This window comes from Tachysurus vachellii, chromosome 9 (genome assembly GCF_030014155.1).
Source record: "Tachysurus vachellii isolate PV-2020 chromosome 9, HZAU_Pvac_v1, whole genome shotgun sequence".
In the NCBI taxonomy this organism is placed as follows: Eukaryota; Metazoa; Chordata; class Actinopteri; order Siluriformes; family Bagridae; genus Tachysurus; species Tachysurus vachellii.
This window is the reverse complement of record NC_083468.1, coordinates 22,326,617-22,340,935: the sequence shown is the minus strand read 5'-3', so window position 1 is coordinate 22,340,935 and position 14,319 is coordinate 22,326,617. Positions and strand designations below refer to the sequence as shown.

At 40.9% G+C, this 14,319-nt stretch overlaps 1 protein-coding gene across 2 annotated transcripts; it reads right to left on the bottom strand.

The window, feature by feature from the left end:
• Nucleotides 1-1,859: 1,859 nt before the first annotated feature.
• baz1b (bromodomain adjacent to zinc finger domain, 1B) lies at nucleotides 1,860-14,319 on the bottom strand. Of its 2 annotated transcripts, none has more exons than XM_060878272.1 (19): nucleotides 13,594-14,319; nucleotides 12,101-12,217; nucleotides 11,408-11,552; nucleotides 11,128-11,320; nucleotides 10,700-11,019; nucleotides 10,342-10,530; nucleotides 8,427-9,855; nucleotides 7,920-8,058; nucleotides 7,070-7,206; nucleotides 6,644-6,764; nucleotides 6,299-6,397; nucleotides 6,032-6,209; nucleotides 5,563-5,748; nucleotides 5,313-5,460; nucleotides 4,831-4,978; nucleotides 4,554-4,663; nucleotides 4,296-4,450; nucleotides 3,991-4,097; nucleotides 1,860-3,303 (listed from the first exon to the last, which is right to left on the bottom strand). In XM_060878272.1, the coding sequence occupies exons 1-19, from the start codon at nucleotides 13,710-13,712 to the stop codon at nucleotides 2,634-2,636; spliced, it is 4,710 nt and encodes a 1,569-aa protein (XP_060734255.1). In that variant the 5' UTR covers nucleotides 13,713-14,319; the 3' UTR covers nucleotides 1,860-2,633. The 2 variants fall into 2 exon arrangements, with proteins under 2 accessions (XP_060734255.1, XP_060734254.1); XM_060878271.1 differs by having other exon boundaries at nucleotides 4,831-4,981; nucleotides 13,594-14,318.

Genomic DNA, 14,319 nt, shown 5'->3' with positions numbered 1-14,319 from the left:
ACTCAATTTGGACACCATGCTCAACTAATCACTCTTTTACGGCTTTAGTGCAGGCATCTGGAGGGTGAAGAAATACAAAGACAAATTTTGAATGTTGTTCAAGGTTTTATTAAAAAAATGAAAGAAAAAAAATCCCCCCACAAAATTTAACCTCGGGTCGGTTCGTTAAGCTGCCCCTAACTGCCCCCCCCCTTCCTCCCCCTCTCATTATTTTACAAGGTTTTACAACTGGCAGTGATGACTCAAATAGACTGGGGGAACTTTTACAAAACAAAAGCTTTACTTACAGACTTACATGGAAGATGATGAGCAATTTAACATGTAGCCTGTAAATATGTATATATGAAAATATAAATGTGCCCATAAAGCCCTTTTACACTAAAGAAACAGAAGCAGGTACATTTCTACAGGTTTTACATTCACCTCAGATGTCAACCTTCCTATAAGCAACACGCTCCAAATTTTTCTTTTGAAAATATACCAAGAACATAAACAGCATTAACATACACAGAACCAAGTGCTAATCACAAGAAAGGGCAAATGTTAAATATGACAAAACAGGTTGGATCTTCAGCATCATTTGAGGTCTGTAATAGTACATTTCAGCCTATTACTGCACTAAAGAAAAACATCCAGGCCTGGGGGTCATACAGTGTAAAATAAAATAAAATAAAAAATACACCCTGACAGAGTATGCTGATAGAGGAGCAGCTTTTGCATATCACACACAGATGAATGCAACCGTACCATCAGCACTCTTGTACTAGGACATTGCCTAATCCAGGTTTAAAAAGAAACGTGAGTGTGAACATTTGTACTCGTGTTGCTTATTCTAAGCGTCACAATTTTTAGACTCTGGGTCTGTACAAGATCTTAGTTCACCTAATAGTTTGGCAAAATAGGAGCAATTTAAAAACTATAACAAATTTGATGAGTCAAGGAAAACTGGGATCAGTTGAAACTTGTAATTTACAAAGCGGAGTTCAGTATTTACATCCCATATACAAATAAAACAGGGCTGATGGATACAAGCTGTCGATCGATATGTTCATTAAAAAAAAGAGACAGCTGAAGACATATACATTGATCTTTTTCTGTCCATTACAACAGAGGGGATTACATGAAGATTTTATTTATAAACAGGTCATAAAGAACATCTTAGTGATGCATGTTTGCTAAGCGCACAAATGCTGTACTGGAGTGCCACCTGCTGGTCACCTGGGATTACAGCACCATTAAAATTTTTTTTTTTTTTTTTTTTTTTTTTAACAACTACCTCAAGGTTATTTGTTTGTAATCCCTGAGCTCTTGAGAACGATCTGATTCAGAGCAGAGTTAGCTATATTATCAGCATCTCTCCTACAAGGCAGTTCTTCAGAAACACAACTGGAAATACATAATAAAAGAGGATCAGTAATCCCAGGACATCAGCTTCAACCGGGTAAAAGAGAAACAATCATGATAAAAATAAAATATCAAAGCTAATAAAAGTCATGAATACGTTAAGCATAACACTGACCCTCTCACAGTCAAATCATTTGGTACAGACATCTTACGAAAATGATAGTGTGTTAATGGATAAAGGAAAAAACATTAAAAAAAAAAAAAAAAAAAAAGAAACTAAAAAAAAAAACCTAGAGTTCCTTTGCTAGGCTTAAGTGGAGATAAAGTTGCCCGTATAAATAAAATAGGAAATCCAGAGAGCACAAGGTGCACCAACACTAAGATGATAAAGGGCTTTATTTTAAGTCGACACTTGACTTGAACCGTATGTATTGAGGCTTTGACGTTTGTCATAATAGTGCTTTTAAATTCTAAACTTAGATTTACAGAAATAAAGTTGAATCCAGCAGACATGATTTCAGATCCAGAAAATTCTTTATTCATATGTACTTTAACTCTGAAAAACGGAACAAAAAACAATGAATTTCAAATAATTATTTCGGTGCTGGTTGTCTCCAAGAAAATAGTGCGTAGTATCGGTACACCACAAGCACGGCTGGAGTTCCAAATCTAGTGCATTTTTTATTTTTATTTCTTTTGTTTATTTTATTAAAAAAAAAAAAAAAGAAAGAGAAAAAAAAAAAAAAAAAAGAAAAGTAGGACACTATAATATTCAGTCACAGGTAACCTGCCTGGTACTTCTGCAACTCTAATAAGCAGCCCTGCCTGCCATTCTGACATCAGCAAAATGAGACAAGGACAGATGTCAAGTTACCCCAATGACAAATCCTTTTTTTTTTTTTTAATATATATATATATATATTTATATGAAGCAAGTGGCTTAAGGCCAAAATTTAAATGAAAATTGCCTTTTTAAGAGCTCACAGAGATCATCTCATCAGAGATCATAAATTTCCTGGTTGAGAAAAAGAAGTCACCAGTAATAAACAACTTACAAATATAAATCAGTTTCTTTAGTATTTATCAATATGAACATAAACATCAAGTCTAAGAAGCCAAGAAGAGAAAACAAAACAAAACAAAACAAAAAAAAATCTACATGGGGCAGTTTGAGAGGTTTGTAAGAGTGGGTCCACTTTGCCTTTTGGAATTGAGGGAGGTAGAAGATTAAAGGAAGGATAAGAATCCGTTTTAACAACAAAAAGAAAGCTCGAAAGCACCCTGGACTTTTATAGTGAGCGTTTTTGCCTCTTGGAATGTCGTTGACCGATTGATTCGTCATCGCTGCTTGCCTCTGCTTCGTCACCTGCCCTCCTCCCAGACTTCCTTAAGCCAGTTCTCCTGTTCTCTCGCTCACTGTCACTGTCTTGTTCTCGGTAGTCCTTGCGGCTTGACAAGGCCGCTGTCCGTGTGCTCCTCCTTGTTACCCTGTCCTCTTCATCCTCCTCCTCCTCACTTTCACTCTCCTCCTGCCTGCGCTGTCTGCCACTGTGTCTTGTGGACCGGCTGCTGATCTCTTCCCGACTTTTAGAGGCTGAGCTTTCTTGTTTGCCGTTCTGTATCTTCCTCCCCCTCTTTTGGTCTTCCTCGTTGTCCTCGTTGTCATCCTGTTGAGGCGCGTTGCGTTTCCGTGCTTTGCGGCGCAAGTAGTTGACCCCGGGTAGGATCTTATGAAGCAGCTCAGCGAACGTTTGCTCGGTACGGCTCATGCACTGCAGCACGCTGCTGCCTGGCTGGTTGTATTCCTCAGCATTACTGAAAACCAGTTTCATGTCCTCAACAAAGTCTTGAGGGCTGCGGTACTGTGACGACTTGAACTTATTCTGCATTGTGCTGAAGTCCATGGGAGTGCTGATGATGTCCTGGTAGTCTTCGGCTTCCTCTGCTGACACTGGCTCTCTAAATAAGTAATAAGAACCAAAGTTAGGGATATGCAATAAGTACACATGCAAAAGTCCAGGGCTTTTAGGGGTATTAGGGCTGTTGGTTAATTTCACTCTTCAAAAGTGTGGTCTTACACATCTGTTTTAATGATGCTGATACTAGACACAACATAACCACATGAAGTTTGAGACCCTGTTCACACCTGGCATTAATGCATCCTGGATGATCTGATCATACGGAGATAATCAAGACACAGTCGTTCACACCTGACATTATGAATGAATCACCAGTGACCACTGCGACCACACTGATCATACATTGGCCCTGGCAGAGGAAGAGAATATATTTTCTCTTCAGAGAAATCCGTTGTAATAGTGATGCATTTATCTGGCTGGCAGGAAGCTCTATGGTTCAGAGTACTTTCCAAACACCCTTGCAATTATGACATTTTCCAGCAAGAATGCAGTTAGATGCTCCTTTATTACTGTTTCAGAAGCTTCATGGCTCGTTCACGTTCAAATTGTACAAGCCACCTGTTTTTAGCGTCCGCTTGTGATCCGATCACCCAGGATACGTTAATGCCAATATTTTTAAACGTGAAATATAAATTAGTGAATTTGAAATTAACTGCTAATAAGAATTAAGACAGACAGAGAGACAGACAGAGAGAGAGAGAGAGAGAGAGAGAGAGAGAGAGTGTACCTGAACGGCCAGCTATAACGAAATCTAATCAATTTTAGGAGAATTTCTTCACACTTCTCGAGGTCCCGTGCTTGCTTATTTCCTCCTGTTCTGGAGCTCTGACGCACCTGCCGAAGTCAACACATTTTAAACATGGGCCGACAGCAGAGCACACAATTCTTAGACATCAACGTAACACAAGACACTTAGAAATATCAGATTGTTTGTGCAGCTAAATTATATTTAACCAAAATAAAGAAAAAAGCCTATTCTCTTTCATAAGTGGTTGTGTGTATGCATGTGTAACATTTGTAAAACTTCCCCACCAGTTCATCAATGTCTGCAGGGTTGCTTGGTCTTGACTTGGCAGCACTTTTAGATTTAGATGCAGTTTTGGCACTTGGTGGCGAATGCTTCTTGGACGATGACTTGCTCTGGACTTTGGGCCTCAGAAAAGATTTCATCTTCTTCCTTGGCCTCACTGTTGAAATCAGAAAGAATAGAAGATGAAAGTTTGTTAAAAGAGTGAATGGGTCTCTGGCTTCCAGGTGTGCACAAAAAAATAAAATCTGCACAAGACTCACAGCTGTGCCCTGTATCCCTCTGCTCCTCATCCTCAGATTCATCCTCCTCAGATTCATCTTCCTCTTCGTCCTCTTCATCCTCCTCCTCTTCTGTATCTTCGTTATAGTTTCTGTTCATACACAGAGAGAAAGAGAAGAACTGGAGTGTGCTATTGTATATAAAGAATTGCTGAGAGTGCATTTACATGTACACACCCTCATGGAAAAGTTAGATTACAGGACAGAACCTGTGTATACATGTGTACGTTCTCGGACACGTCACTTTAACCTCTCTCACCTTCCACGCGAGCAGCGCCGGGCTATGGTTGGTTGGCAGGCAGGGCACAACCATTCCCCTTCAGGTATGCGATAAAGTGCTGGCCTCAGGCAGAAGAGGTGGAAGGCTTTGTTGCACTCATCACACAAGATTAATTTATCATCGTCTCCTACTGAGAAAATAAGAAGTACAATATTTAAACAGTTTCTTCTCAACTTTGGGAGTATAATCTAATGTTAAAACTTATTTTACTAAGAGTTGATGTTCTTTAGAAAGTGTTTTTTGATGCGTTTCAGTGAAACACATGAAAGAAAGTGAACTTGTGATTCATACGGTATAAACAGGAAGGCTGTTTGTTCTCTGTTCCTCTTTATTCCTCTAATCTCTACTTTACAAATCCTACGTTGCCTGTAGCGGTTTAGCTAAAAATGAATTTAGCTTGATTTCTTCAGTGAGATTAGGAATCCTAGCCTTATTCGATACGTCTTAGACCCGTGTCTTACCTTTTTTGCGGCACACTTTGCAGCGTGCATTCTCCGCTGACATGTCCCACTTGATGCATGCATCAAGCATTCCCAGAAGCACGTGCATACGTGAGAATGTCTGAGCCTCACGTATAGAAGTCTTCCACTTCTCCACAGCAGTTGCCACCTGCAGGCAGACAACAAAAGTAAAAATGTAAGAAAACCCATTTCCGACATGCTGTGGATCCTGAAACCTGTCCTAAACACACACACACACAAAGACACTCACCCTAGCCTCCTCAGCCAGTTTCTTCTCCTCATCCACTTCCTCGACCTTTCCACTCTCTTCCCCCGTCTGCTTCTTCTTCTTCTTCTGTTTGGGAGCCATGAAGCCCTGCAGAAACTTCTTCACCACACTCTCTTGCAACGCAATCACACACTCACCAAAATCCTTAAGGTTTTCCAGGTGTCGCACCTAAAAGTAAAAATAAATAAATAAATACAAAATCTTTGAGATATACATTCTTAATTTACAGATGCATATGTACTGTTTAAAATAAATGCATTATATTATGAATATGATTAAAGCCAACAGATACATCTAGTCTCTTATTAATGTTGGTGCCTCCCTAATAAAAAAATATATATAATTTGAGATGAAACTGGTACCACAAACTGCCCCAGGAGACACCATGTGTCAACCTACTGACCCTCCTCAAAACACAAGCACCAGACACTCTCTCCCCAAGGTTCCTTACCCGCTCCTCAAAGATGGCTGTGCCTTCCATTAAGCCAAGCCCACCCTTCTCCAGGCGTGAAGATACCTCGATTATGTCACTGCGCAGGTATTTGAGGAGCTCTTGGAAGCCATCACAGGTGCGCAGGCCAGTGTTGGCCTTCCGGGTCAGGTGGATGGAGTGTAGTATATCTTGGTACCTTTGTCAAAATAAGACATGTTTAAACACATATACAACCGTAAAGGACGACATATATGCAACATGTTTAAAGTATTAGCACAAACTCACTTGTATTCCAGCTGCAGTTTCAGTTCGCTCTCTCGCACACCTTGTGAGTGAAGGCATTCAATAAGCTCGTCGAGATCTTTCTGAGTGTCGCACACGAACCTGATCAAAGAGAAAGCAATCTATAGATCATGATGTAGGGAAAACATCCATGATCTTACTTCATGCAAAATGAGCTAAAGGTGTTATGTTAGAAATATGGAAATACAAACGTTAACTAGTACGTGTTGTGTATCAAATTATGTCATGTCTGCATAGGTTTGAGCTGCATACCAATAAAATAGATCAAATACAATATAATAAATGGTGTTTCGCATTTCTATTTTATTTAACTGAACATTTACCTACCAGAGGTTTTGACCCAGCTTGGGCACAGTTGTCTCTATGCAGGTCTCCGTAACTGGAGCCCCCTGCTGGCCATTCTCATTAGTTACACTAGCTATACTTGCAACTTCATCTTTCTCCACGTCTAGAAAAAAGAAATAAGATCAAGGCACGGAGATTATTAAAAGTAGTTAACTTCATTTTAGGTTTTTGCTTGCTTATGCAGGTTTAGAACTGAAAAGACACAGACAGTGTCACTAACAGACCTGAGCTTTCACTTAAACATACCTGATGAAACAACATGGTTCACCTATGAAATTAATTAAGCTTCATAAGCTATGGCGCTAAAAGGTTTACAAAAACACCAATTAAGTAATTAGGCAATAAGCAGCATAGATATTTTATAGGATATTGGTTATTTTAATAGGTATTAGGACATAGCAACCTCACCCTCTGTTTCCTCATCCTCCTCTACCTCTTCCCCCTGTGTCTGCTCTGGTGGCAGTGTAAAGCTGTAGTCGATGCTCTCGTGCACCCAGCCTTTTTCTATGTAAAGCCCAGGAACAACGTCAGAGAACAGCCAATACCTACACACACAAAACACCATTGAAACCACAGCCTTCACATTTTATTTATATATATATATATATATATATATATATATATATATATATATATATATATATATATATATATATATATATATATATATATATATATATATATATATATATATATATATATATATATGCACACATACATATACACACACATTATTCACAGCAGAATCTAGCCGTTATGCTAAAGCATAGGCAGGAGATTCAACACTACAAAACAGAGTAATGAAAAGAAATGAAAAATATGGAATTTATGGATTGAGTTTAGATTAGTTTAGATCTTGACATTTAATGAACTATGAGCAAAACAAAAATTTGTTGCTACAATCGTGAATAAATAAGTGCACAAGTGGAACCTCTGGTAACTACTGGCTGTAATTCCAAGTGCAGACCAGCCATAAATAAAAATGAGCATTTAATAAAAGCTACCAATAAAATCCTGCAACATCACTGATGTCAGCATTCATTATGCATGATTCTTAAGAATATAAGTACAACTTTTCTAATCTAAAATAAGGAAATGTTTCAGTATGTAAACATTCATGTTTGTGACATACTACAAATTACAAATACTCTCAGCTTTGTTCTTTGTCATGAGATTTTAAGCCATGGACCCCATGTGCTTAAGTACAAGGACACTTTTGCTGGTATGTGAGATAAGAATGAAGTGTGTATGTGAATACCGGTTGTGGCTGCGGTCAGTGCCGAGTGGCGTTCTCCTCATCACTAGTTTGGCCTTAGCGAGGCCCTCGTTGAACGCACGCTCTACAGCAGCCCGCTGTTTCCTGATCCGCTCCTCCTCGGCTTCTTTCTCCATGCGCTCTTCATCCACACAACACACACACACAGTGAATACAGTGGCTACAATTATATGATTTTCTCAAGATCGATCTTCACTCTTGCTATCCATTCACTGTGGATGTTACTTCAGTAATATTGTATTGTTCACTCTCTTTTTGAGTACATTACTGAAAGTGTTTACAAAGCACACTGAACCTTAACATTTCTCTTAAGAACATTTCTCTAAACAGAATCAGATTATTGACTGATCAATGTAGACCGTGAAAACTGACTTGTAAAGAGAAGATTTGAATATAGACTAAAATACGAATCATGAAATCTCACTTGTTACCTTTGTTTGTTTTCTGTACCCCTCTACACACTACAGTATTGTTTTGTCCTGTGCTCACCTTTGTTCTGGCGTTCAAGCTCTTCCTTTTCTTTTTTGGCCTGTATGGCCATCAGCCTGCGACTCTTCACGGTACTGATCATGTCTTCTGGCTCTGCCTTCACTTTGGACACGTCCACATCCTTGTCGTTGGGTTCCTTCTTTTTCTCTTTTTTACCAGCCACGTCCTGTGTTTTAGACTCCATCTGCTCCTTGCGTTTTTGCTTCTCTGCCTTACGCCGCACGTTGGCCTCCTTGAGTGTAGCAATGCGTTCTTTCCAGAGCTCAGAAGAACGGTGTTGTGCTGATTCCATGTGATCCTCCAGAGAGTAGGTCATTAGGATGCGATGGCACAGAGCCACCAGCAGACTAACCTTCTCAGCCTGTGCTAGCTCAAACACCTCGGTTGTCTCAAGCCGTTCCAGGAGCTCAGCACTCAGGACATCATCACAGCAGCCTCCATTGTGCCAGTCGTCAGAGTCACGCGCGCTCTCGCCGCTCTGCACGTCATTTGGTCGAAGACACAGGCGTGCTAGCTCTGATGCAGAGTGCATTGTCAGTGGGATTTCAGAGAGAGGCATGTCCAGCTCACTGTAGGCCTCAGCCAGTTCATCCTGCATCAATGTCTGTAGCAGCACCACAAGTACACGATTCAAGTAAAGAAACCCTCCCTTGTCACCTGCCAGTGCCTCCATAAGTGACTGCGCCGTGATAGGGTACTGCTTGTCAGGCAACAGCAGATCAGAGTAACAGCTGAGAAAATCTGCAACCATAGCTATGTCACCAAACAGAGCATTGGGCAGACCCTCGGGCATGTCCACCAGTCGGAATGTGGGCAGGCTCTTGCCTGTGAGCTCCTGGTCCTCGAAACGCCGCTGCTGTTCACGCCTCAGCTGCAATTCCTTCTCGCGTCGCTCCTTCGCCTTTTCGCGCAGCTTCTCTTTCAACTCCTCCCGCTTTTTACGCAACGCTTCTTGTCTCTCCTCCTCACTCATGAGGGCCCAGCGCCGCTTGTGCTCCAGTCTCTCCCAGCGCTTCTGTACCATCTCCTTCAGTTCATCTGGGAGGCGTCCACGGTCCTCTACCGACAAGGTCTTTGCTGCCCTGCTCACTAACGAAGAGAGTGTGCTCTTCTTGTCCTCTTTCCCTTTATTCTCCTTATAAAAGCGCAGCAGATGCAGAGCCATGGGAGGAAGAGGTTTGCCCAACTTTGGAGTGCCAGGCCCGGTACTCCGAGCTCTCTTTTTAGGACTTCCAGCAGCATTGGGACTCTTTGCTAGATCTAGCAGGGTCATCTGTTTCATTCTAGGCTTCTTGGTCTTTTCATCTTTTTTTGAGGCCTTCTGGCTGTTAGCTTTGTTTCCGCTGGTTTTGTGATTCTTCTTGGCATCGGTTTTCTTGGTTGTGCCTGAATTCTTGACCTTTAGTGGAGAGCCGTTCAGGTTCTTCACCTGAAAATGCACAGCAAAAAAAAATCAATATCTGTTTTAGCATAATCAGTGCTACAGTGGATGTGGAACACTGGCTGTGAGATACGCTGTGGAAAATTCTTCAGACATCTCACACACAAAATATTTAGGGGTCATTTAGGGTCACCATTCTAAACAAGCATGCTTCTTCAGACAGTCCAAGGAAACCAAAACAGATACTGATTAGCCATATTTATATGAAAGCCATTAGGCTCTAGGGCTAGATGATAAAAAAACATTACACATTCCTGAGATATCACAGGTTGTTACACTAAACTTTGTACACTGCATTATCAATTAAAAGAGTTTAATTTCTACCATTGTATTGTTCTATATAATTTGTCATTAAAGTGCTGTTTTTAATTTTTAGTCTATAAAATATACTATTCATGTCATCGTGCACTACAATCAGGCTACATGAATAAATAACATTAATAAAAAATAAATAAAAAAATAAATAAAACATACCTGCATGTTGGCCCAGAGAGTCGGGCTCAGAGGCATGTTTTGAGAGTCTTGCTTTTTCTTCCGCTTTTTCTCCTTCACACCATGTGTGTCCACTCCTGACTCTGAGCCCTGAATCTTCATCTTCTTGCTCGGTTTTCCTTCCGGTGAACTGAGACTCTTTCTCTTGGATGATGGGTTTTCTGCTAAAAACTAAATAAACAAAAGCATTATTATTTAAGCTTCGCCTCTATTGTAGTTACATATGTAATAATGTTAGTTTCACCTCCAGTTACAGCTCAGAATTACAGAGTGCAACTGTAAAACAAAAGCAACTAGATTAACCCTTACCATATAACTGAAGTCAATAACTATACACTACCTTATGTGGGTCTAAGAGAAAGTCACTGAATTTGCTGGGTAGGTTGAATTTTTTGACCAGTTCGTCCTCCACCACCCAGGGGGCGCTTTCTCCCATGCCAAGTCTGAGAGCAAAGTGTCTGATGAAGTAGCGCATGATCTCTTTATTGGGAGGTCTCTCTGTTCTGAAGAGGCTGTCAGCAGGGACGTTACTGATAACTTTTTCTTCATCGAGGAGCTTCACGTCATATTTGTGGGGCAGAAATTTAGGCATCACCCATTTCTTCTTCTCCTCCTTCATTGTGGTGGGGAGTTTTCTGGGGGAGCGACGTGCCCGATCACCTGCAAAAAGAAAGTGTAAAGAAGAAGATATAAAACATCAAATATTATCAAACACGTTTTCTATGTCTAACAGAAAACAACTGAAGACAATGAACTTCAGTTACTTACAAAGGCTCTCATGCCTGTTGTTCTCCTCTTCTTTGAGCTGCTCCTTCTTTTGGTTTTCCTGACTGGCATTCTCCTTGTCACTAGAAGGGGAGTCACATGCTCCCTCTATCTTCTTCTGAGTCTGGTCCTCCTGAACCTTTTCCAAAGGATGAATTTTTACCACCTTCACTCGCAAACTTTTATCCTTTCCAACCTGAGAGTGAAAGATATACAGGCAGGAAATAAGCAAACCGACAAAGCTATAAACTCGTCAAAATATTACGTTTGGTAAAATCCCTACCAGGAAGTCACACTCTTCATCTACAGCATATTTAGTAAGGATCTCCAGCCAGGCCAGATCCACCAGTTTGTCCAGAGACACCGTGTTATGGTGTACAATTTCCAAAACTGGTTTCTCAAACCACACAGGGTATTCCTCTTGCAGCCTGAAAAAGTTCAAGATCACAAAACAAACTTTCAAAACACACACAAAAAAACCTTTGATTAAATAAGTTGAAGCAATAATGTAAGCATAGCATTAAACTAAACAAATGTGAGTAACTGGTGTGATCAGCACTGTGATAACTCGTTCACACCAGCAGGGGCGCTAATCTGCGACGCGGTAATGACAACAGGCAGTCACAGGCTCGTCTTCATTGTTTATGCAACATCATGAGTGTGTTTATTAGCAGACATCAGACACTGCGAGGAAGGGATTTTTTCCTGTTTTTCCTATGCTACAAGTCTGTGGCTTGTGAGAGTAAACGTCAAAGTATTCTCCCATTACATTCCCTTGCTACAGTATAGATTACCTGGTAGCAGATGCCCATTTACTGTTCAGTTTTTACGCTATGCTTTCAGGCTTAAGCTTCAAAACAGTCACGTAGTGAAATAAACAAGAAGCCAAAACACCTGAAGTTAAAAAGCTTAAACTTAAGCACCCTTAATTTAAGGACGAACGAGTCTCTCGTCCCATCGTGGTTTTGTTACTCACAGCTCAGTGACTTCCTGCTCTTCCTCCCAGGCCTCCAGGTGCGTGAGCTGACAGCTACCGGTGCTTTTGCATGTCCAGATCCGTTCACTGTATTTCTGCATTCGGGCCTCATACTCTCTGAACAGCATTGTTAAAGAATATAAACCCAGCAGAGACACACACAAAAAAGAGGCATGAATGATGTTACATTTTGCACATGTGAAACCCTGCAGTCTGGGGTTGTGTGCGAGGTCTTTTTTTAAATATAATTAACAGGGTGTAGCAGAGAAACTAAATTAGCACCAGGCCCAGCTACAAGACATTTAGGAACATTATGATTGCATTTGATGACCAGTCGCTTAGAGGTGCAACAATTTAAGCGTCAATCAACGTATATATGAAATGCGGTACGAGTTATAAATCCTTTATGTTGTTTTTGTATACTGTAAATACTTGCAGCAAAACAATCTGCAGTTAAAGAGCTTTTCTACAAAAGTCAGATAAATCCTTGTTCATAATTGGGGGGGGGGGGGAAACCAAGTCCACTGTGTAATCCTGAAGGCAACTAAAAACTAAGGATCCTCTGTAACTCCAGTGTGTGTGTGATCCATGTAACTCCAGTGTGTGTGTGTGTGTGTGTGTGTGTGTGTGTGAGCTCAGAAACACAACAGTGACAAGTGGTTTCACAGGTACACCTGTCAAGTCACTGAGTATTTATAGTAAACACTAGTTCACTACTACTTCACTACACCTTAGATCAATTCTCAAAGTGGCAGAAATGTAAAATAGAGAGAAATGAGGTTCAAGTCGTTCCTTTTCTCATCCCAAAAGCATCGGTATAGAAACTCCAACCCATACACGTGTGTTAACAGTAAAACTCTGAAGGCCCACATCTATAGTCTTCAACCAATATAATCACTTTGGCTACATCATGTTAGCTTGTGTGCTAACCGGAAGATCATTCACTCAACGGCACGGATCTAAAACCTCAAACCATCTCAGCTTATCTAGTTAGGAGTTTAACACGTTTCAGATTAAAACAAACAAAACAAAGCCATAGTCGGTTTGTCTCGACTACCTGTCTGTCTGGTATTAAAAACATCCCCTTGACATTACTAATCACATTATAGCAAACAAAGCCTGGCTAACTTCTCTCTTCTTCAGTGAACCTGCACTACGACAAATCAGGACAGAACAGAGAGAAAACATACAATAAGTCACTTAAATAAACCGCTAGTAAATAACAACTAAATGTAAATAAAATATCAGTTTAGTTTCTCACTTCGACCGGATAAACACACAGCTAGCTCAGGATAACAGCTGCACAACTCCAAACCCGGACAAACCATTATATTATTATTGTTATTATTATGATTATTATGATAATAAAAGCAAGCTTATTAAAATCACGCTGTTGTTTGTTTTGTTTGACATACCAGGTATCTCTGTTGTGTAGCATTATGTCATGGTGGAAAGCCATCATGCTAGTTAGCTAGCTAGCTAGTAAAGGATACTCTTTGTTGATGAAGGCCTCTTTGGTGTGCGGGATGATGTAGAGCTGCTCCCCGGGGCCCGGCGGCTCTGCTGGCGCCTTAGAGAGCGGGTACGGCTTCCGGCCCAGCAGCGGCGCCATTACGACTGTTTATACACAAATAAACTTCGGCGTGATGTAAAGCTTTAGGTTAAAATCAGCGTCGGTACGAACATGTAATCCGAGAATCGAGACAGAATTCACACAAAGCGCTTTTTCCTCGACATTTAACGCCTAGCTAGCATCAAAGCTAAGCTCGAGTTAGCTTAGCTTAGCTTAGCTTCGGCTAAATAACAATGACTGGGATTAGCAATGTCGTCTCCTCGGTTCTCCTCCGGTTAAAGGAGCCGGTTGGGACATAGCGTGTCAAGATCCGACAGATTTTTAGACAATCGCGCTGAAAATAAACGTCACCCGAAAGCTGTAACTGAAGCTAGCGGCTTTCTCCCGGTCTCGGTCCCGGCACAAGGATCACTATGGCGCGCTTTCTAAAAAAATTCCCAGCATGCACTTTGGCCTTCAGTGCGTGACGAATGCTATTATTCTTCCCGTCCGCGACGCGACTCAGACGCTCGTGACCCCTTCAAGATGGACGTGTTTGGTTTTTTTTTTAAAAAACTAATGAAAGAAAAAAAGAATGTCAGGTTGAACAGGGAAAAGAAATGGCGGGAGATACGACACCGGTGAGCGCGAGCCCGAACACAACGCC